General features: G+C 42.2%; 1 protein-coding gene across 3 annotated transcripts in view; it reads right to left on the bottom strand.

Annotated features, from left to right (window-relative positions):
* The window catches only part of LOC117471324 (SH2 domain-containing adapter protein F-like), a 101,596-nt gene extending 77,815 nt beyond the window's left edge, over positions 1-23,781 (bottom strand). Inside the window, exons 1-2 of one of the 3 annotated variants that reach the window (XM_034116229.1) lie at positions 22,750-23,781; positions 7,038-7,173 (exon numbers count right to left, since the gene is read on the bottom strand). In XM_034116229.1, the coding sequence (XP_033972120.1) occupies positions 7,038-7,173; positions 22,750-23,181 (568 nt within the window). In that variant the 5' untranslated portion in view covers positions 23,182-23,781. The remainder of the gene's footprint in view (positions 1-7,037; positions 7,174-22,749) is intronic. The other 2 variants (XM_034116230.1, XM_034116231.1) reach the window with 2 other exon arrangements.
* Between the last annotated feature and the right edge of the window lie 576 nt (positions 23,782-24,357).

Raw genomic sequence — 24,357 nt, 5'->3', positions numbered from 1 at the left:
TGTTATGTAAACGGCTGTGGCACTTTTCGCCCTCAGGCCTTACATGCCACACCTCCCACTATGTGGTCTATTTGTGTGTTTGTGTGTCGAAGGTGTGAATAGTGTGTAATCAAGGAACTATAATTGTATTTGTAAAATGACACATCCAGTTTCAACTGAATTTTACTTCCACTAGTAACACCAGTTGCTTGAAAACAATGGCACACTGTTAATTGGTCATTTTGTTTTTAACCCACTGTGGGCGGGGTCTCAATGCTTGGTGCATTTATGAATGATCTGATCATTTCTTTCAATTCAACAATAAATGTTCAGTCTGCGAACATCAACTAATGGCCAACACATATTTACAGTGCCAAACATGACACCTTACAATGTCTAAAGTCTAAATATACAAAAACATATAGATTGCAATAGGGCTGGGTATCGGTTATTGATACCTTTTTAGATTCTGAGCATAATAACCCTGTTGTAAAAAGTATAAATACTCCTTTTTATTACCTCAAAGAAAATAGTAATCAGTATTTAGATATTTTTTAGCAGCCAATACGTGAAAATTGCTGCCATTTGTTGTCAGTCGATCAACTCATCGATTAAAAGCTAAACTGATCCTTTCATCTCTAGTCTTTATGCTTTCAAATTCAAGTTGTGGAGAAAAAAGGATGGAGGAAGGAACATGGAACAAACGCAGGTGCAACTAAACAACACTGTGCCTTGAAATGTCCTCTCTTGTGGACAATAGAGTGATATAGGATCAGTAGCTTTGAAAGACTGTAAGGATGTCCCTTCATAATTCACCCTTCAGTGAATGGAGTCAAATCAGCAGGAAAAAAATAGGACACGCAGACATCTGATTGGACGTTTATGGGGAGTGGAGATTATAGTGCTACAAGCTTTTTGTTCTCCATATAAAATGAATGGCCTTCCTGTAGCTTGTATATCATTTGAGATGAGAGCACATTGTAAAGCATAATAATCAATCGAGTGGTTTAACTCATGAGGCTGGAATGACTCATAAAAAGCTAAATGCAACAGAGCAGAGGACTGAGAAAACAAAAGCCTTTTTTAATCAGCATATGAGTTCAGGCTGACCTCATACTTGCTAATCACAGACTTGTACAGAAAGCACCTGCGCCAACGGCTGCATCATGTACGAATTGAGCTCATTAACCTTTAGGTTTGGAAGAAAAGTCTCTGTATTCAACATATTTATGGAAACCTATTGCAGTAATACCATGAAAATATAGAGGCTTTAATCCATATACTGTACACTCATTCACTGCAACTTTTTAAATGAAACGTTATGTTTTTACAAGCAGAATTCCCACTTTTTCCCCCTGGATTAGGTGATCGGCTGTAATGTGCCATCCCTCCACGACCTGCACGCCTCCAGAACCCTGAGGCGGGCAGGGAAGATAGTGGCCGACCCCTCCCACCCTGGACACAAACTGTTCACCCCCCTCCCCTCTGGCAGGAGGCTGCGCTCCATCAGGACCAAAACCTCTCGCCACCTGAACTTAAACAAGGCCCGGCCCCCCCACTGACACTTACCTCAGCCACAACGTAGTCTCTATATGCATTACATTAATGCACACAATGTTCATACTGCTTACTGAAGATATATCTTGTTTCATATTTCACATCCTATAATTCATTCATAGCATATCCATGTAAATTACTGCTTTATTTCATTGCTATTTAACTATATTTTATTACGGTGTCCTTAAAGATTTTTTGTTTTATATTAGATTTCTTGTTTTATATTTTATGTATGCGCCATGACATCAAGTCAAATTCCTCGTATGTGTGAACCTACCTGGCAATAAACCTGTTTCTGATTCTTAAATGTAAATGAGATGGTAATGAAGACTTTTTTTTTTAAGCATTCATGGAACAGCTTAGTCACAGTGTTACTTTGCAGAGTACCTGCTGACACCCCCTGATCTCTGGTAAGTGCAGGGCAAAAACCACAAGTGATTACTCAACACTAAAGATGCTAATCTGAGGCGTCCACTTCCAAAAAGGTTAAGACATGCAAAGGCTTCTGCATGAGTCAGAAATATGAGCCATAAACAGGGATATACATGGTATCAAGGCCTCTTACTGTATGTAGGACATTATAAATATCTGTATAGTAGGAGTATTTCATTACTGAGATTGATCGGAGTGTGTTTTTGTGTAACTGAGTGACAGTGAGTGAGATCCATCCCGACAGCAGCTCAAAGTAAATCTTGTATTGAAACTTGAAACATAAAGGTCGTCTGTGAAGACAAACTAAAAACGTCAGGCGGTCCTGATTTATTTTCAGGCTACTTGTTAGAATTAATTCGAAACACTTTTTACGAGAAATAATGGGTTACACACCTTTGAATTTTACAAGTTCAGACAGCCCTTTTTATGAGGAGTTAGACTTAGCGTTTTATAGATGATATGAAATTGGCTGGTGGTAAATTAAAAACTTGCTCCGACAGCCATAAATAGAAACGTTTCTCTTGTGTTGGCATGTTTGGGGCTTTTGTGTCCATCTACACCCATCTGTGAAAGCAAGTTGTGAGAAGAGGAAGGCTGGAAGAGAAACGGTTATCTGCAGCCCACAGTCTGAGAAGAGGAAAACGCAGGTATTGCCAACATTGCAGGTTGTCATTGAGAACCAAAGTGCCTGGGGAGGGAAAGAGAAATAGATGAGAGAGAGAGCAACAGTGACAGAATGAGAAAGAGAGAGACATGAACGCCTCTTGCTTCACATGAGCAGTTTGGTCATTTATTTACTTCAGTGCAGCAGCCCAAGGATTCTTTCTACCCTTTTTCACCTACTAAGGTCTGAGAGTGCAGTTTGTGTCGCCTGACCAATATGCCGCCAGAGAGGAAGATGCAGCAATTACTATTTATTCACGGTGAGTATACCAACAAATATTGGTGCACTCGTGAGATTGGAGCTAGGTGATAGGGAGAAAAAACATATATAACAATATTTTAGACTAAATACGTTGATATCAATATTGCAAAGATACTGTAGACCAGGGATCACCAACTACATTTGTCCAAGGGCCAAAATGTAACCAATAGACACTTTCGCAGGCCAGCGATTTTTTATATATAGCCCAGAAGTTGTTGACCGGGGGGGTCGTGCTAACGAAGGATCACTTCTTCATCAGGGCAGGGCAGGCTACGAGCTACGCAGTACGCAGTCTGCTGTCCCGCAGCTGCTGCCTCTCTGTTGTACTCCGGTACTGCACATTACTCACGAGACGTTGTAAAAAAAAAGTGGGGGGCGAACGCACTAACCACTCCGCCAACGCCACAGTCACCCGGGCCGGATGAGAATGTCTGGCGGGCCGGATGTGTCACCAGTTGATGGTCACTGCTGTAGACTATGTGGATATAAATGGAAAAAGATGGGACAGTCGGTAATTTTAGTACATCACTGAACTGTAATGCAGCATGCATATCCCGTAAAAAGAAACGTATGCAATGATACGATCTAGAATATCCGAAGGTGATATCTAGTCTCATATCGCGGTACGGATATAACATTGATGTATTTTTTTTATTGTACAAGCTACAGACACAAAACATGGACATAACAATAACAACATAGGAGACATTCCTATCTCAGACAAAATAAATACAGTTAGTAGGTCACTTCAACATTTCATAAACAAAACAAAAAATAGGTTGACAGTCCAATATCATCAAAAGCACATACCATAACATGGCAAGCATATTTATATGTATTGTTCCTTTTTATCCCACTCTTCGCTAGAGCTGATTGTTTCCCATTTCATGGTGTGTTGAGCCACCCTTTGATTCTTTGTGGCAATCATCCTTTCCAACATAAATTGTGTTTTTAATCTACTTTTCACACACCTTAAATTCAGATTTTTCCTTGATTGAGTTTTAAAAATAAGTATTTTGGCCAGAAGAAGAATTGTATTCATCAACTGTGTACTGTCCTCATCCAAAAGCCCAAACAAAACACCAAAGGGAGTAAATGCAAAATCAATATTAAGTGTCTTAAGCCAATTTTGAATCTCAGTCCACAGTCTTGCAACGTATGGACAATAAAAAAATAAGTGCATCTGGTCTTCCTCTTCCTCCTCACAGAATCTACAAAATGGTGACGGTTCAATATTGAAAGTGTTGAGTTGTTTTTTTGTAGCGGTAATCTTGTAAAAAAATCTTCAGTTGGAAGATTCTTGAATAGGAATCAATTGTTGCTTTGTATATGGTTCTAAAAAATTGTTTCCATGGTATCAGAATATTAAATTCTTCTTCCCAGAAGGAACAGACCGCATGAGGAAAAGCAGTAAGGCCATTGCTCTGTAAACAGTGATTATAAATTATTTTATTTATTTTCATTTTTGATAGCCATTTCTGACTTCTTGTATGAGGTGTACAGACCTGTTGTCGGTTTCCATCTTTTTTAAAATGTACGTTTCCAATACATTGATGTATTGCCTGACCCTTATTTGGGGGCAGCAGGAGCTCAGTCTGTAGGGACTTGGCTTAGGAACCGAAAGGTAGCCGGTTCAAGTAGAATAGATAGAATAGAATTGGGAGGGAGGGATGAACCCCTCTGTAATGGTCACACATGCAGAGCACACAGCACACACAGTGAAATGTGTTCTCTGCATTTAACCCATCCTAGTACCAGGAGTCTAGTACTAGGAGCAGTGGGCAGCTATTGCACAGCGCCCGGGGAGCAATGGGAGTGAGGGGGGAAGGGGGGTGTCCGGTGCCTTGCTCAAGGGCACCACGGCAGGGCAGGAGGTGAACTGGGACCTCTCCAAGTAGCAGTCCACACTACATATTTTAGGTCTGGTCGGGGACTTGAACCGGCGACCCTACAGCTCCCAGTCCAAGCCCCTATTGGCTGAGCCACTGCCGGACAGTCCCGATTGGACCAAAAATATGGAGTCTGGACTGGGGGAAAGGTGCCAGACAGTTTGCCTAATGGGCACTGACAAGATGTCCTTGAGCAAGGCACTGAACCCCCAACTGCTCTCTATAGCGCCAAACAACCTAGCAGTCTCTCGGCTCTGACACCTCTCTATACAAATGCATGTATTTGTAAATATCTGTATTCAGACTTAATCCGTAACGGTCTTATGCATGTGTGTATTTGTAATGTGTGTGTATACAATAACTGACCTTCCCACTGGGGATTAAAAAAGGGGCATCCTTGGGCACTTCATCTTTACATTTACATGGGTGGTTGTGTGTAACTGTGGGAAACTTTGTGAATTTGGAGCAAGGTGTTGCTGAAAGAAAGCAGTGCTTGGATACAGAAATGTTAAATAAAAATCAGCAACACTTCATATGCTACCAGGAGCCAGTGAAACATAGCATTTTGGTTTTGGCGCAGTTAACCATGATTATACTTTTAGATTTTCAACTACCGTTATTATGTATATATGGTTATATGCATGATTCATATTACAGAACATTCTAACCCACAGTCATCAATATGGCCTGTCTGACGTTCTTTCAGACATTTGATTTATTATGTGGACATTTCCCATAATGCCCTGTTTGCAGGTGAGTATATCAAACATTGTGAAATTATACCCTTTTCAAGTAATGGCATTCCTACCTTTGTGCCAGCTTGTTGGAATTTCATGTATTATTTAGTGCTTGTGAAATCAGCCATCTATGGAATAAATCCATGGATCATTATGAAAATTAAAAGGATGACAGTACAAAGCCAAATAAATCCAACAGCTCTATTTAAAACAACGCCCTGCCAGCTCAGTCAAAACAGCAGACACGAAAAACAAAAAGTGGCAATCAATAGATATGATAGAAAAAAGCATCCAGCCTGAAAACAACACTGCTTCAGGTTTTAAAGACAGGAGCAACAACAGGAACCCAAGACTTCATCAGATCAAACAGACAACTGCTGCCAGCATAGTTTAGTTTGCCATGTGTAAAACGATGTCAAGTTGAACTTAAAAAACACATAAAAAACCTGGAATCAGTTCAAGATTCAAAGGGATACAACAAAAGCCTTGTTCAGAGTGTGCTTTTCTCTACAGCTTCCTCAGCCTCAGAGAGAAGTGATAAATCTTAAGGTTTTTTTTACTCTGCTGAGGCAATGACTGGGTCAGAGGTCAAACCAGTAAGACAGATGAAAACAAGAGATTGTCTGGAGGCCTATTAAACGAAGATTGCTGAGGAGGGACAGAGACATTCATGTCCTGCCTTTATGGGAGAGTGTGTGTGTGTGGTGTGTGTGTGTGTGTGTGTGTGTGTGTGTGTGTGTGTGTGTGTGTGTGTGTGTGTTTATAAGAGTACAGTATGTGCAGGAGGCTACGTGGTACCTATTGTAGGTGATATGAGTGTAGCAGTGTATCAAGGTATAAGTGCTGATATCTCTGTGTCATCCACAAACATCCACTTGAGGTTTGACAGTCATACAAACATTCCTTTCCTGGGTACGAAAGCTTTCTAGTGAGAGGAAAAGCAGCATGTTCTGTTCTCTCTATATTTTTCATCATTTCTCCTCTTTTTCTTCCTGCACATTCTTTGTTCTTTGTCATCGCTGAGCTAACTTTGCCACAGAATGAATATGCGCTGTGACAAAGCCGTGTGGGGAATGTGGTTCGGCTGAAATTCTTATGTTAGCACACAGCTATTGTTGGGCCTTCCTGGAAATCCCAGCATGTAGCTGTCTCAACATGCAAACAGATCAGCGGGGGGGGGAAAGCATATTAAAAAAAAAAAAAAAAAGTTCTCTCTTCATTGGACCTCTGAAGTGTGTATTTAAATACACTTTCGGGCTTGTATGGTTTCTAGGGTCAAAGTCATTGCTTCTAGAAATGTTTTGACAACTTTCACCACATGCCCTGCTGCACCTGTCATGTAATCCTGCATTAGGCCATCTGAGCCTCTTTATATATTCCCATTTTTGGGACATATGCTCAAATCACACTGCATACTAATGAATGCTCCACTGTGATTTCCACTATGAAATCATGAAAGGCACAAGGTGACAGAAGCAGCTGGAGATGGAGATCTAAGAAAAGTGAAAACCCATCTACCTGCCATCATCTTCTGGGCCTCGTATGGCTCCATGTAGCCGTCATTCTCCGTGGTCGTCACTTTTTCCGTGCTGGTCTGAGTGCCACCAGCCTGCTCGGCATCGAAAGGGTCCGCGTAGTCTTCGAGGATAATGAGCTGCAGAAGAAAAGGGGGAAAAAAAACAAGGAAAGGTGAAATGGAGGGAGAAGTGAAACAGCAGGAGGGGAATATTTGCTCTGTTGAACAGTACAACATAGATAGGTGTCAGGAGAGTTGCCTGACAGATAATGCTGCGGCCAAGGAGAGGACCAAGTCATGTCCATGCTCCGGAGATAAAGGAGGAAACACATACATAAATTATACCCCGTGTCTGTATAGCTCTGCACACCACCACAATGCCTCGGCTTTAAGCCTTACAGCACGCTCTCTGCTACTGCTGGTCTTCCTAATTATACGATAGCACAGTGACAGGCCTACATTTCAAAAGTAGAGGAAAGGAAGACCACAACTGCTCAACTTTCTGAAGAGAAACAATTTGGCAGATTTGTACCGAGCTGGCGGCAAGCCATGGCTAATTGCAGTCTTGCTCTTTTGCTGAGCAGTTTGTGCAGTAGATGGCAATTAGGTGGATGTCCCGGGACCCAGAAATACAGCTGAAGCCTTTAGGGAGCAGAGCAACAGTCCGCAGATATAGTGCCTTGGGGGGATATTTGTTTCCTTGAAATGTTTGCTTCATCTACCAGGACACCGCTTCAAAAGTCAAGATCTAGCATTTGAAGGGAAACAGACTCCCATCTGAGCCATCCGTCCATCTAATGAGGGGGAGTGCCTGTAGGGGTTTGGGCCTGCTGATAGAAAATGTACTTTTTCTCTGTTGAGGCTCCGGAGAGTCTGGTCCTGCCAGTCAGTGGGCAGACGTGTAGGGCACCGCATGTTCTGTAACTTGGAAACATTTCAGTCCAGGGTTTACAAAAATAAAAAGGAAATTCTTATGCAAACACCTAAGAGAGCATGTAGGCTAAATGCCTGGATTACACCATATGAGTCATGTGTAAGGGGCAGGGATTTGTTCTCATAAATAAGGTCATCACACATCTGGTGGTTGGCGGCCGGGCAGGGTAAACTGGACCGTGCTTCGTGCCCGTCGCGCTGTTTGTCAAACAGAGCCAGCTTTCGAGAGACCAACCACTGTCCATCTCTGCCACAGAGGGAGCACACTTCCCAAAAGTTAACCCCTTATGCCGGCCACCCGGGAGAGTGACACACATATACACACACACACACACCTGTCAAGCCTTCAGGAAACAAGTGAAATGTACAGATATACCCCTCCAGCTCTGGTATTTTACTCCAGTTGGGAAAGTACCAACCTTTTTACAGTAGTGATCAAGGTGAAGTGTCAAAAAATGCTCAAAAGTTCACTAGCTATCATGTGTAAGCCGCTTAGTGGCAGAGGAATGCTGGCAGGTATATTCCTGTGCAGATCATCTCCACTATACATGGATTAGGCAATAATAGCACGGTAGGTAAGCACCACGGATGTGTTTCATAGCTGCTACTGTGTGTTAAATCCACCTTCTTCAATACTCCCTATCCATCTGTTTTGGGGAAAATAACTAGGACTTGTTTCTGCCACAGCATAATTATGGGTTCCTCAAATGTTTTGCTTCTGTGAATTCAAGCAGGGAGAAAATCCAATACAAACATTGTCCTAGTTTGTTTTTGTGCCACAGCAATATACATAATTCACTCGAAATGTAATTACAATTCAGATAAGCAACATGTTTGCAGCCCCAGAGACCCCAAAACTCTGTACATGTTATGCGTTGAAGCCACAGTGTCGCACCTTGTTGCATAGTAACTCAGTAATCATGGCGTGTGCCAAACCCACCTATGATACAGTCTCTGCAAACACAGCCCAAACCTAAGAATAAGTCACCCTCACTAAAAAAACATATGAATCACCTAAATGTGTGGGATGAAGGCCAGTGGCCATTTGACTGCGGTCCACAGACTGTAGCAGAGTGGCTCGAGGTTTGAGACCATAGCCCACAAATGTGATAAAACACTCCAAACGCTTCATCTCACAATCGCTCCAGAAGCATTAGACGAAAAAGATATTATATATTATTATATATTATATATATATTATTATATTTGCGGTTTCAGCAGAGATTACACCTTCAACTTAGACCGCCTTATCGCTTTATGCACATTAATGAGCCAATGTTTGGGCATGTTTCAGGACATAATTGCAATCACGTATTGAGTTACGTGCGGAGAGCCACTCCAAACACATGACATCATCTTTTGCCTTTCCTGTTGACATAATGTCGGACAATAAAAGGGCAGGGTGTGTTGTAAAAAGAAAATGTTGATTGCATCAGACAGAGTTAAGTGTTGGGATTAAAATCCGTAATTAATAAGCAAAATGCAAACAAAGCTTGGATTTAGTAATCAAACATCAATCACCATGCTTGTAGTTTATGCTTGATATCATTTGCTGTCCAAAAGTGGTAAATATTTGTGGCTTGGAAATGTTGGTTTGGTAATATGTAAAATAAGCGTTGTAATAGATAGACAATTATGTAAATCACTTCAATTAAAGTCTAAGTATTTGTTCTTTAGCCATCTCAAACAATCATAATCAGGCTAAATCAAGAAAAGTAGGAATCGCAATCAGTCTGTCTGCTCTTGGTTGTTCTGCTTGTTTGGTTGACCTAAAGAAATATGCAATTCGAAAATATCTCCACTCAAGATTTTACTGATTTAAAGGAAAACATATTCTAACAATGTCTTAATGATGGTACCTCCTGTGTCCTTATATACTTAAATATGGTTGTGAAGGCTTGTCATGAAACAGCTAACACTACAAAAAAAGCATTTACATTTTACAGGCATGTGTATAATTAGCTCAGAGCAGGGCAGTAAAAGCTCATTTCAGCACCTGGCTTATATAGGCAGGGCAAGTCAAGTTTTCTTTTCCCATAAAAAGCCACTTTAAGCTGATGACAAACCAGTCACCAGCCTGAGTGCCCTTGGATAAAAAGTAGTCATCTGTCCTCTTGCAATTTTTACTTTCAATTTGAATTTTTGGGCAACTGTGTTACAACATTAAGGAGTTGTGTGGGAACTAAGGAATCTTTGAATGAATGGGGAATTTCTCAACTGTTTAGGCATCATCATTGCAGTTCGCGCAATATTTTGTATAAGCAAATTATGTGAAAATATCGAATTGAAGTATTGTGAGAAGTCTTGTTTGTTACAGATCATTTCAAAAACACCACACCATGGTCATTTTAATATATTTGTCGTTGCTACTGTGAATAATGCTTCCAAAAGTATAATTCCCTCTAATATCCAATTGCAATTAGTTATTATTTCCAAATTGTGCAGTTTTGTTGTTAACAGATACATTATTTGATTCTCAACCATTAGCAAGAATGTCATTAACTTTAGCCCACAGAGATCCTTTCTTTGCATTTGGGGATTTGAACCATCAACCAGAAGATCTAAGGCTCCATCACCTGGCCCCTGCAGCGTAGTTCATGTTTGGTTGGAGGAGGTGGTTCATATTTCCAAATTGTTCCAATGTGTCCTTCCTGTCCCACTGCACTAATGACTCCTCGACAGCAGGAGGAGCATAGGGAAGTGAGGAGAGGGGCGCTAAGAGCGGCAGCGTCGCCGGGGGAAACACCATCTGCCTTGTGGCGTGCCAGGGTGTGTCAGGACTGCAGCCAAGCCACACTTGTCATGAAAGCAAAATTCCCACTCAGCACAAGACTGCAGCGCTTCAATATATCAGGTCTTTGCTAAGCCGCGCTGTAAGCCCAAATGAATCTCACAAAGCCACCTCGCAGGCTTCGGCCGAGTCCCGGATGGTAGCTGGGTCTTTTACTGGTCTGCAGCATAGCGAGAGAATTCACTCAATTACTTTCATTCCACAGCTCAGATCCCAGGTTGGCCATGTCTTACACCTGCCACAGCTCTGGCAGCTCGCAAAGGAGAGCAGACTTTTTGAAATGCACTGCAGCTCTCAGGCGATGATGCTGACTTCAAATCAGTGGGAACAGAGGGGGAACATTAGCAGAGGAGGGGAGGCTATAACAGGCACCTGCCACTTTGGCTCAATACTAGATCTTGATGAAGCCGGGGCTTGCGGGATTACAATTCGATTGGGTCCCAGTCTTCCATTAGAAGTGAGAAAATATACAACAATTTTCCTTCTGCAGTGTTAATGGAGAGTTTCGACTGACACGTCGGGTAATTAGGAGCAAAAGAAAAAAATCGGATGAGTTGAAATTTGAGCATGGATGGAAATTGAGAATATTGGATATAATAATGGAAGTGGCTTGCTACATTGCTGTGTGCATTTTGAGCAAATCACATGTCTGGTGTTCACATTTTAGAACCAGAATCAGACGCGATGTAACAGCAGATTGACGATTCTGCCAGAGATAACTAGATAAACACCTTTAGACATTTACATGGATGAATGTAAACACCAATCTCACTCAGGCTGAATGAGTGCAGACAGGAATATGGTATTAATGTCATGGCTGGTCCAGGAAGGATTGTATGCGTCACGGGCTAGTCAAGGTTGAAGCCCCCTTGAGACAGAAAAGTCAGCAGGCTGCAGAATGAAGGAGGAAGAAAAAAAGACAGAAAGAGGACTGACGTGTGTGATTTATGTCTCACGCCACGAGGGATTCCACTGATAACCTAATACAACTCAGTGCTTAGCAGCTCAATTGCATTAAGGCATTTCAAAAGGCTTTTTTTTTGCTGCTATTGCTCTTTTGTTCTTCAGTGTATACAAAATAAAAAAGAATGCCACTATTGTAAAGACAGAAAGCCACTAGAAAGAAGCAGGAGACAAACGACGGGACACTATTTGTTGTTATCTTTCTACAGATAATTGCTGCCATGCACACAGTATGTTTACTTACTTACTGTTGGATGGAAAACTGTTCAAATGTAAAACCCAAACTCTGCACGCTGAGCCTCATTGCTTCTGCTGATAGCTCCTCCACCTTATCTCTGTCTGTAAACATAGGACGAATGCTGTAAGTGAAGTCGTTCTACAATAACTTGGCCACCATCTTTTAGAACATATTGGCACAAGAAACACTCCCTGAAGGCAGTGTATTTAAGCAAGCGTGATCACTGCTCCTCTGTTGACAAAATGCAGTTACTATCAATACTTTGTTGTTTCTAAGAAGCACGCGCAAATCTGGTTACAATTCATTGAAGGCCCCTTGTGAAGAGCGACTGCTGGGTTCTGTATCTACCAAGCAGATTAGGCAGATGGAAAATTGGCTTTGCCTCGAAAAGGAGAGACAGTGCAGGAGTGCATTTCCCACCATACAGGCCTGACATTAATGAAACTTTATTGAAATGTTTCCAAAGAGGCACGGTTGCTGCTTGGGGTCCTGCCTCTGGGAGCTTGGAAGAGTAATGTGCCTCCTCTAAAGGCCTACTTAGGAGTCTGCAGAGTCAGCTAATCAAACTACTATATTTGCTATAAAGTTGCTTTTTCACAATCAGTCACAAGCCGCTGCAGTCCACACACTACTGAAGAGCACTTCACTCGAGGTAATCAAACATTCGGTTTATTTCCAGGTATATTCATTTGCTTTGCTTTTAATCTAATTGGAGAATCAAATCAAGAGAAGCAGTTCAATGTTTGAAAGCATGCTCTTGTTTGCGGATCGGCACAACAAAATACCTAGTTTTCACACAGAGACAAAAGCATTCCCACATCGCTTCAGAATGTATGACCCGATAATTAGGTGAAAACAAACTAATTAAAAACATCCCTTCTATGTTTATTTTCTACCACTGAGCCTCAAGCCGCAAAGTGCATTTTCTTGACCATAACAGCTACCGGTTTTACAGTCTATATCTGCAACATATTCTTTAATGGATATGTTTTTAAGATTAGATTTACATTCCCCTTTGCACATCAATGTACTCAACCATCAGTTTCACATGTGTCCATCTCCCTCAGCGACATGTGCGATGTTCAAAGAACGACTCACTTCTGGCTGCAGACTTATGTATTACACACACCCTCTCCTTTAGGATTCAGACCACATTAAATGTTGGTTCTTCAGATCTCTGCACTTTTACCCATGTGGGGTGGCTTTCGCACGGCAGTTGGGGTAAAGTCGTTTCTTTAGGCCTGTTGTTGATCATGGGAATGCTTCCAGATGCAGAAACAGCGACACTGATAACATACAACACACTTGTGGGAAAGAGATCAGAACAGCGTTGAATGGAAAGGGATGTTAAACATATAATGTACACCTGGAGTACCCACATCAACACTAAGTATAGGTTTCTGTGCATTATGGGGCTTTAAAAGCACCTTAAAGCATATGAACTCTCAAATCAGGACACACACACACACACACACACACACACACACACACACACACACACACACACACACACACACACACACACACACACACACACACACACACACACACACACACACACACACACACACACACACACACACACACACACACACACACACACACACACACACCACACACACACACACACACACACACACACACACACACACACACACACACACACACACACACACACACACACACACACACACACACACACACACACACACACACACCACACACACACACACACACACACACACACACACACACACACACCACACACACACACACCACACACACACACACACACACACACACACACACACACACACACACACACACACACACACACACACACACACACACACACCTTAAGTAGGATAGGATGTCTAGTGTTCATTATCAGTGCTCTTTCTAATCAGACCTACTAAAGACATTCAGTCTGTACAAATGATTACTCATGAGGTCCCAGCCGATCACAATGAAATGTTACTTAAAGGTAAAAATAGAGATGTTACAAATATGTTAATGCAGTTGTTATTTTCTGCGCCAAAATATCTTTCAAAACCTTTACAGTAGGAGTACATTTCTCGCATCCAAGAACGCCCTTATACACAACTTCTAAGTGTGTTAATAGTAATGTGTTTTCTACGGTTGGTGTCCACAAAATGAACTTCTTGCATGCTGATGCAAACGTTTGTTTTGTATAAAAGCTCAACTTCAATTAAAATCAATCAAATTTGGCTACTGCAACAGATCTTGGCGCAGAGCCAAATGTAACCCTGAAAGACCATGAAAGACAAATGCTGTGTGTATTTTTTTAAAGGTCAAAGGTCACAACTGTAGTTTTGAATTGAATTACTTATGTATCTACATCCACATGAGCTGCTGAAGGATCTACACGCCCCCTCCGTACCATCAATAAGCTTTCAGGCTATAGAGGAAGTAGACGTGATCCCTCAAACAAACTGCTAACAGGCTAAACTGCACTTGGAGAAAACTCTTTGCCCTGCATGCATTCCCCATCCATTCCTTTATTTACCAGAACAAATTGCCTAGCAGCATTCACACTTTTAAGTAGCTAGATAACTCTACTTTTCAATAAAATCCTACGCTAGCCGCCCTCCTCTCCAAATGAATGATGTATCTAACGTTAGCACTGAGGCAGTGAAGCACAAAAAGCACCCCAGCTTGTCCCTAAGGACCTCTTTCATTGGAACCCACTCCACACTGCCACTTAAGACCTCCAGAGGAGAAAGGGGAGGAGGCCGTGGGTTGCACCCTATGAAGGTGCTCTTAATATGCTACAGATATTCAAGATTAAGCACTCGACGACACGCTTCACAAAATCCAATTTCATTCCTCTGCTCCCATCCCTCTGTGATAGATTTATTGGCAGTGTTTCTGCGCCGTACAGTTAGTGTGCGGCACAAGAGTCTATAATAATTCAGGTGCTACAAAAGAATGTTGGTATTTTATAAAATATGATAATCCCTAAAATAGTCGCCCTTTGAATGAGCAATTTGTCCTCAACGTGGGCTACACTAAACTCCTTAATCAACACAGGTTCAATTATTATGCAAACACCAATTTCTTTTTTTAATGTCAGGATGAAGTAGTAGGCTTAAAGAATAATAATAAAGTTGTTTAAAACACAAAAGTATGCTGACAAGAACTGTGGAGTTGCAGTTAACTCCCATGAGATGCCGTTACCACAACGCACACAAAAACACTTTTGTTTATCACGGCTCCTATAAGATAGGAACTGACACAATTAGGAAAGTAGGGCTTCATGAAACAACATGAGGAGATCCACTGGGCACGGAAGCTTTGATTTTAGGAGAGGGATTTATAGAGCAGGGAGAAAAACAAGCCGCAGTCAGGCCGTAAACAAAGCTACAGATTGTGATTTGAGGACGTTGTGATTGTGGCTGGAAGCTCTGTGGCCTCAGATAGCCTCTGTGTGGTGAGGATGCACTGAGGGCCCTGCGTCGCCTACACTGACAATAGAGCGAACGCACAGGGTGGAGTCCTATACTGCTGCCATTGCTACGTGGCTTCCCACCTCTCTCAGAGCTGGAGCAAAGGGCTAGAGAAGCTATATTAGGAGGGGTGAGGGACAACCACCACCAGCATGTTTCCACAAAGAGCCCTCAGTGGGGGCATGCAGCAGCAGCTATGTGCCGTCACCATTTGTCACCTTTTCCGACATCCAGATAGCGCATGTCGAAGAAGCCGATAACATAAACCCTGGTTCTGGTTTAGCAAGCAAGCGGCAGCCAGAACACTCAGCCTACACACAGGGGCGAGCACAGACTTGTCAAGTTAAAAAGGGAATGTCACCAAGTTGTAAACACTTCCTGACAGGAAGGGAGCACTTCCTTAATCCTGGAGCAACCAAGCAGCCATTCCTTATTTTCCACCAAACAAACTGCAGACAGTGGCTTTCATTCTCTACATGTGTTCATATCGCAAACAGTTCATTTGAACTGTGACAAAAAAAGACATGTGACCTCATGTGAGCAGCATACTCAAAAGCTGTTTAGTGGACGTGTTTCTCATTCACAGAATAAAACAAAAGTCTGGAATCCCACTAAGAAATAAATGGAAGTGCACAGCTTCCTGGTGGGCTGCCGGATCACAGGGCAGCTTTGTTTGCAAGACGGAAGTCTGGCTGCCTCCTGCAGTGTGACACAGAAACAACAGCCTGTACTCGCATGCACGGGATAAAAGGCAAATCTCCATGACCTCTACAGTATACTGTATCTTGATGGAAGAAAGCTACTTGGTTACAGGTGCAATTTGCATAGCTTCAAGGGCCGAGCTACTGATTTTGCAAAAATTAATTCTTCATATTGGTTCACCCTTTGTGCCTCAGATGGCATGCAAGCTTCAGGCTCAATTGTTTCTTTTTTAGATTGGTGTATGAAGATCTGCCTTCCCACTAGACTCAGCTACCCATGTGTACACACACACTGTCATTAAACAAAACAGAGCCATGTGTCTATAACTCCCAGGGGGCCAGAGCGGCAGCCCTCTGCAGGCTAATTGTGACCTGGTGGAATCATGTGACTGATGTTCCGGTGCAAAGCTAGAAAAAGCTATTCAAGCAGCAAGCACAAGAGACTCCATCGGGACTCTTTAAATCCTCGATGAAGACTCCCAGATGGAGGGAAAGAAAAATAATAAACAAACAATTGCTAAAGGGCATCATTTCCAAGACCAATAACTTTCAAGCACATGTGGCGGGATGGCCGTATATAAAACCTAACCATGAGTAGCTATTACACTCAGCGAAGCAGGCTTACAGTGCCATCATGTCAATGAAATAGGATTTGTGGATTCACCAAAATGATATATCGATGAAAAGCCAATGCTCAATTGAATAACCATTACATTAAGGCTTCCAGCGCATGCTCCACTACAGGATGACTTCATCCTGCCCCACATGCTGTTCGGCTCCGAGTTGCTTCCTTCCTCTCAAAGTGCCCTTCCAGGATTCTTGTTTAGGTCCCAGGAATTCATTGTAAAGTTTAAAAAAAACAGTGAGTTTAAAATGTGTTTTACATGAAAGGAAAATGTGTTTTATTCTGAGCTGTGGGTAATTCGAGTTGAGTCTCTTGTAATCCGGAACTAGTGCATGTGACTTTGAGAAAATGCCTTAGATGCTTAATATAGTTCAGGAAATACACGGCATTCTTCACACCTCAGTGAACAGAAGGTCAAGCGGGAAACAGAAATCTCACAATCCTACCTGCCACTCCATGCAAACGATATCACAGTTTAGACTTTACTGTTATACGAGTCAGCTATTGTATTTTCTTAGGTATTTATTTACACAATTGTTCATGATTATCAAAATAATGATCTACTTCTGACTGTAGCTCTTTTTTAATTAAGAAACAACAGCTGCAAAATCCAAGACATGCAAATCACAGCTTTTACACCAATCGGTTGAATTTTTTTTAATCATCACATTTAACAGCAGCGGGAAATTACTTATTCTTATTGTTGGGCTATTATTATTTTCCATTATGTATTCATACGGCTTGGATAAATAGTCTTTATTCTATATAATCCGAGTAAGGAAATATCCCATTGTCCAACACAAAGACTTTTACTCAGCCAATGAGCATGAAAACAGGTTTGTGTAATTGTAGAGCAACAAGGGCACATCCTGTTTCACTCTGACATCCAGCCAGGCCGGCTAGATACAAAAAGGTAGAGAGCCGCACTTAAAAGGTGTGCTATAACAAAACATGATGGGCTCTGATGTTTTCATCCATTTTCTGGCTCCCTGAAGAAAACCACTCTCGCAGACCCAGGTGATATTGACGTTTGTGCTCGACATTTCTCCTATCACTGGCAGAGATGAAGGCGTAAAAGGCCGCTGGGATGCATTTATGAAATCCCACAGATCTCTGGAGTGCTAGGGTGAAAGGCCAGGGGAAGATATTTAGGTTTTGGGGAAATGAAACTGTGCTCTACAGGCAATGTAATCTGCAGGCCGATCCAACACGTCCGCTCTACCCACGCCAGAAGATAGTAGCTTGGACGGTGTCCGGTGAGGACGTCATTCAGCTTTTTCAAATGCTGCATTTTAAATAAAGTGTGATCATTACACATCCAAATGGATTTAAACATATGCTAAAGATGAATGGAAGGAAGCTAACACCCTTTCCAGTTTCCACAAACAAATAAAGCCAGACTAAGCCAGTAGGGGAGGGTGTTATTTACTATGAAAACATCCGATCATAACCCCAAGCCCGGCAACTACACAAGACTGAAACCATTCATGTTTTTTAATTGATAAACACATAAACCTTTCTAGAACCACAAATGTTATTTTTTAAACTTTGGTTTTTGTACGGATAAAACAAACAAGTTAAGGTGCGTACATTTGAAAGCTAAGATAAAGTTTAGCCATACGAAATGATTGCTGGTGTTCACAAACAGATATGAGAGTGGTATCAATCAATCACACAAACTAACTCTTGGCAAAAAAGCATATCTTCCGAACCCTCAAACTATTACTTCAGATCTGAAAGGTTCAAGCAGCTGATGTCTACCAGAAGCAGAAGTCAACAATAACTTTTAACTTTCTATATGGCCTAACTTTCCACCTGATTTGGCTGAACTCTGTTAAATCTCAGATGTGATGCCAATGGTTTTCAACCTCCATCCTACTCTCTTAAAAAAGCTGAGCCAGGTCTTGTAATAAGGTGTGTGGAAAGGATTAAGCAGCATAAGCACAGAGGAAATCTGTCCATCCAGATGCCCCTGTTGGCTCACAACAACTGTCTTGGCATCTGATCCAAAACGGTATAGATAGATATGCATGCTGGCTCTTATCGGATCCCTGCATTGAAAAGACCCCGAGCCATAAAAGGAGCCGAAGTTAGATTGGAAGAGGATGTTTCCCAGGTGCCAAGACAGGTACTGATGCTGGCGGACTGCACTTCATAATGATGCCGCAGCCTGTCAGCTCCGCACTACTGCTTTTGTTTACACACTTCCGAGTGGAGACCATTACCACTTTAGCGTGTCCTTGAGAGAAGTTAGGTTAGTGCTGAGTAGAGCGATGAGCTGGGAGATGAGGCCTTTAATTAGCTCCAAGGCGGGATGATAATTGATCATCTCCTTCAACTCGTTCTACCATGAAGGGCTTGCCACCATTAAAAACAAAACACATCACAATACCTTGAAAACTCACAACCACAAGTTGGATCAAAGACAGCTCCACACAAAGAGTGCAACTTCAAACCAACACTGAAATCCGCTGAATAAATTGACACTTCAGTGTTTCCCAGTGGGGGCACCGCACCGCAACCCCCCGGCAAGAAAAGCCAAAGGCCCTATTGCGGCAGTAATCTTTCAAACAATGTGCCGCGAGGGACTAAACAAAACATTGTGGACGCGGAAAAACTCAGTCTTTCCAACAGTATGCGTTTGACCTTTATTTTCTAATCAAAAGTTCAATAGTCCATATCCATATGTATATTCTTTTATGCGTGCATGCGTGCGTGCGTGCGGTCAACAAAAATGGTCCTTCTCCAGCTCACTCCCCCTCCATCTATCACAAAGTGCGCAGGTAAAAGCAACCGGATATAACCGCAAACGTCACCACACAAATCCTTTGACACGCCCACCACCTATAGTGACTCAAAAACATGTACCGTAATAAACACAGAAAGAAAACTTCAAATGTGGCTCCTACAGGCCCCTTAACCTATTCGGGTGGCCCACGCATCCACCCCCCCCCTCGAATAAGAAAATACATGCAAGTTCATGGCTACTGTAGACAACGTTCTTGTTGCTCTGTGTTGCGTTGTTAATGAGCTAGACACCCCGGAGTTGAGGATCTGTGGGGTTTATTCTCCCAAAAATATAATTAACAATTTACAAATTAGGCATTTAGTAGACACCTTATTCCAAAGCGACTTACAATGACCAATTACAGGGACATTCTCCCAGGAGTAACTGAGGGCTAAGTACCTTACTCAAGGGCACACTAGTAGTGGTGTTCCAGGCGGGATTTGAACTCGCAACCTTCCGATCATCAGCCCACCTCACTATCCATTAGACCACCAACATTTAAAAAAAGAAAAAAAAAGAAAGAATTATTTTATTTTATTTTTATTTATGAGATCCATTTGTGGCGGACGATATTTAATTGTGGTGGCCCGCCACAAATAAATCAATGTATGGGAAACCTTAGATAATGATTTGCACTAAAAACAACACAGAATAGGAAAACTGGGCGATGAAAGGTCTGTGAAAATATAGCATATATATTATTTATTTTGCAGTATATCATTGCATGTTTCTCATCTTGCTTTTCCCCCGAAGCCTGGTTAATAGAAATAGACTGAGGAAAATTCACTTGATGCCACTATTGGCATTTCAGGCATTAGGTAAGCAGTGATATAATTAGCATTCATGAGTCAAGTAATTAAAACATCAATGTAACCAAGCAGTGCTGTTAAGACACTTATTTGCCTCCAACAGTCAGCGTTTAGTCTGTGCAGTTAAAAAGACAGTTTGTCTAATGCAACTGACTCCATTCACTATCCACTGATGGCGTGACGGTGTGTCTATGTATAAGTCAGTAACCACTCATTAATGTTTGTATCATTGTCCAGACGTCAGAACACATTTTCTGTTCAATACTCTTTCAAATATAGCCTGAAGGGAGAGTGTGTGAAAACCAACTGCAAACAGCGCTTCCTACCATTGAAGCAAGTGTCTTTATAATAGGACTTTGTCACATGGAGAGGAGAGTCTCTCAAAAAAAGGATTTACAAACAATTATCATGCCTTCAGGACAAACTGTAATCCTCACAAAAGTGTAAACACAGAGCCTCACAAAACTCTTTCAAGCAACTACTAGCTTAGTGACCAGGCTTTTTCTGCAAAAATATTCATTAATTATGAGTTTTAAAGTCCATGGAAGCTTTTTGTATTCCTCAGATATCTATGTAAACACACTCTAAGGTGGTAAAACACTTCCAGATATGCCCAGTTTTATTTTTTCCACCACCGTGGAAGAGGAGGTACACCATGGACTACAGATGCAAAAAAAACCTGCCAATATTTAATATTTTCACTTGCAACTCTACTACATGAATGTAACCCTTCAGCATCTTGGCAAGAAAACCCTTAACCCCCTCTCTCGACATATTGCTTAAGCCCAGCAGCTGTCAGTACTGATTGAGATCGTCCATAACATCATGTATACTGGTAGGTGGGAGGTATTTAAACCATACTGAACAATCATCTGCCTGTCTGTTTAAGCCATATGTGCACACGGAGAGGAAAATAAGATGGGCATTGGCAACTGTATTCCTGACAGGGGAAAAACAAATAAGCTTCAATTAACATGAGACAACTATAATCTGTTTAATCAGCTTGAACAGCTGCAGTGGCTGGGTGAAAATTCTGCTTTTCTGCTTGTTTTACTGATAACACATAAGTGTATGAGTATTAAACCTGCATACTAAGTGCATGAGGGCTGCTGAAAACATGGTTTTGAAAAATAAACATTAGAAGATAGGTTTCCGAGCCTCTATGATCCCAGTGTCTGTGTTGAGGGCGTGTGGGAAATAAAGGTGTTTGTAAGAGTTTCGCTTTTTGTGATCAAAACTGGGCTGAGAAAAGTGCAGTCTTCCTGTACACAACACTCTTGTGACAGGTTGAAGACACTGTGCAATATAAATAAAAGTGCCAAACCAAAACCAACTGTGAACTCGCCACACGTCCAAAGACAGGTGCGAAAGCAAACATAAGAGTAGGAGGAAGTAACGTGAAGGTGCAATCAAGATGACCGCAAAAATGTCAGGTATTGAGATGTGATCTGAGGAGGAAACAGTGGTGTACAGTGTGTATTTTCACAGAGCCATGCTTCCTCTTCTGTACAGAACTACGCAGATACTGAAACATTCCTCCGTGGGATCACACTCATCATAAGGTATGTCCTCACCGACAAATCTCAGGTTTCTCCAAATGAAGCCAGTGTGTGTGAATTCCTGAGAGGCCTGACATGACAGTGTTCTCCAAGGCATGTTGTGCTGATGAGAGTGCAAACAGCTCCTTGCGTTAGCCACAACCTCAAGGTAAAAAAAAAAAAAGTGTAAGGCTTGTGCTGTAAATTCAGATAAATGTGTCAAGAGTCTCAAATCAGAGCCATCCATCTACTATTAATTTCCATGCATGGCAATGGGCATCAGTGCAAAAATAACATTAACAAAATTGATCTTTCTAGTTCAATAACATTGAATATTCAAGTTGAATAAGCAGTCTAGATTACATTGTAGCATGAGAATAAGCTGCTCACCCAGCAGAGCAGAGTTTGCCTGCACTTTACAGCAAGTTAACTTTCAGAGTAACAAAAGAACATAATTGTCAGTATTAATGCAAGCCTGCTCTAATACATTGAGCTGTGTGTCAACACAGGACATAGGCTGCTCCCTCCACAGCACTCCCTGTAGTGCAGGTTAGTTATTAGACAAGAGGTGGATGTCGCAACTCGTGTGGACAGCCGTTGTGATAACAAGTTCTGCCGGTTGTAACGATTCATTTCTTACAGGAGTAGGTCAATTTCTCCATAAACAGGCCATGTTTCAAACATACGTAGGGGGGAAAAAATATATATTATGTGATTTCAGAGAGAAAACTATACTTAAATATGGGAGTTTACTAAGAATTGTTAATTTGGGGTTGTAACTGAAAGATTAAAACATATTTAAAAGTTTAGTTGTTGCTCCAAACTTGTCCACAGACTAATGTTTGGACTTATTTCACCCACCTTCTCCTTGTTGTCGTGGTCCGAGGGAGGTGAAGTGGGAGATTTAACACTCCCCAGAGCAACAGCTTGGGTGACTGTGACACCTCCGCCTGGAGCTGGGCTGGGCTTTTCGATAGTTTCCACCTTGATAAGTCGGTGTTTTGGTGACACATACTTGATATCCGGCGACCCCACGCTGTTCAAGCTCGAGCCGAATGAAATATTTCCACCTGGAGTGTACGGGTCCTCGAAGTCCAGCTCCTTTTGTAGTTTGTACGCAGCGAGGATGTCCGGTTGCGCGGGGCTCGGGAAGGTGGCCCCGCAGATTGTTTGTTGGTAGCCAGGCGCACCGGGCACACCGGTGTGACAGTTTCTGTAGTCCGGTTTCGGAGGCGCCGGAGGGGGTGCTTTGGTAGTTTTGAATCCTAGGTGCTCCTTGAACCACTTGGCCATGCTGCCAGTGCATCGCTCTCAAGTCAATGAATGTAGTTTAGTTCCAGCTTTCCTGCCAGCGGAGCCCGAGTGTGTTCGTCAAAAGTGTGCTCCTCGGGTCACGCGCGGCCAGCACACCGGTGTCTGAGCGTGTTGCCAGTCTCGTGCGACTCTAGGTCCGGAGAGGAGTGCGCGAGGAAATGTGAGCGCGGCCACAGGCACTTTCTGATCTGCCCTGCTGCAACTCAGTCACTGTACGCTCCGCTCGGCTGCTCTCCACGTCAGGTTTCCAGACTACGCAACATGGGAGCGCTTGTGCAAGAGGAACACACGCCCCCCCACAACCTGCCCTCCCTACCTGAGAACATTCACTGCCACCTACCGGACTTGTGAAGCCCCGCTGACTGTTGACTACAGAGAATACCAGTCACCGCTGCATGAATGTTTGGAGAGTTTTACAAAACCCACAGCTCCGAGCACCCTCTGAGAAGAGTCTTCAGGAATCCCCGGATGTGGACTTGATGTATCTGGGCCGATATAGAAAAATAAAAAAACGATTAGCCTATACATGACATGGTGTTTTGCCTGAACACCATGTCATTATCCAAGTTTCTTGGAACCATGTTGGCCCCTTACTCCAATTTGGGGGAGTCATTTCAGGTATAGATCACTTTGGGATTTCATAGAGGTTAGGAAAAAGTGTTTTAAATATATTCCCAATTTCTCTCCAGAGTTAACTCTACAATATTATTGTTTTACAGAAATACCTAAGTAATACAACTGTTTACCTCAAAGACTGCAGGTCTACATTTTGTGTTTCACCTCAAGGGTAAAGTCCTATCATTATCAGTGTTCTCATGTCCAGATGGCCACTACAGAGTGTTTTAATTGCAAATTGCAATGCAAATGAACAGTAGAGAGGCATGCTGGAGCCTATATTAACTCCGGGCACTGTTCTTGCTAAGTTCATTACACCATCCATGAATAGTTGAGGAGAATTGTTCAAAGCAACAATACAAGTGAACAGTTTTCTCCAAGGTGTCTTTCAATCTCTTTGATGCAGAGCATCATAGGTTCACCTGCTAAACACTAATTGCCTTTGCAATCATTGGACAGATGAAAAATAATCCCATTTTCCCTCCCAGAGACATGCTCCAGCAACAGTCTGCATTAACACGAGTCATGGCTGCAGTGCGG

Source organism: Trematomus bernacchii, unplaced genomic scaffold, assembly GCF_902827165.1.
Source record: "Trematomus bernacchii unplaced genomic scaffold, fTreBer1.1, whole genome shotgun sequence".
Taxonomy (NCBI): domain Eukaryota; kingdom Metazoa; phylum Chordata; class Actinopteri; order Perciformes; family Nototheniidae; genus Trematomus; species Trematomus bernacchii.
The sequence above is the reverse complement of the archived record's forward strand: the minus strand, read 5'-3'. Positions and strand labels throughout refer to the sequence as shown.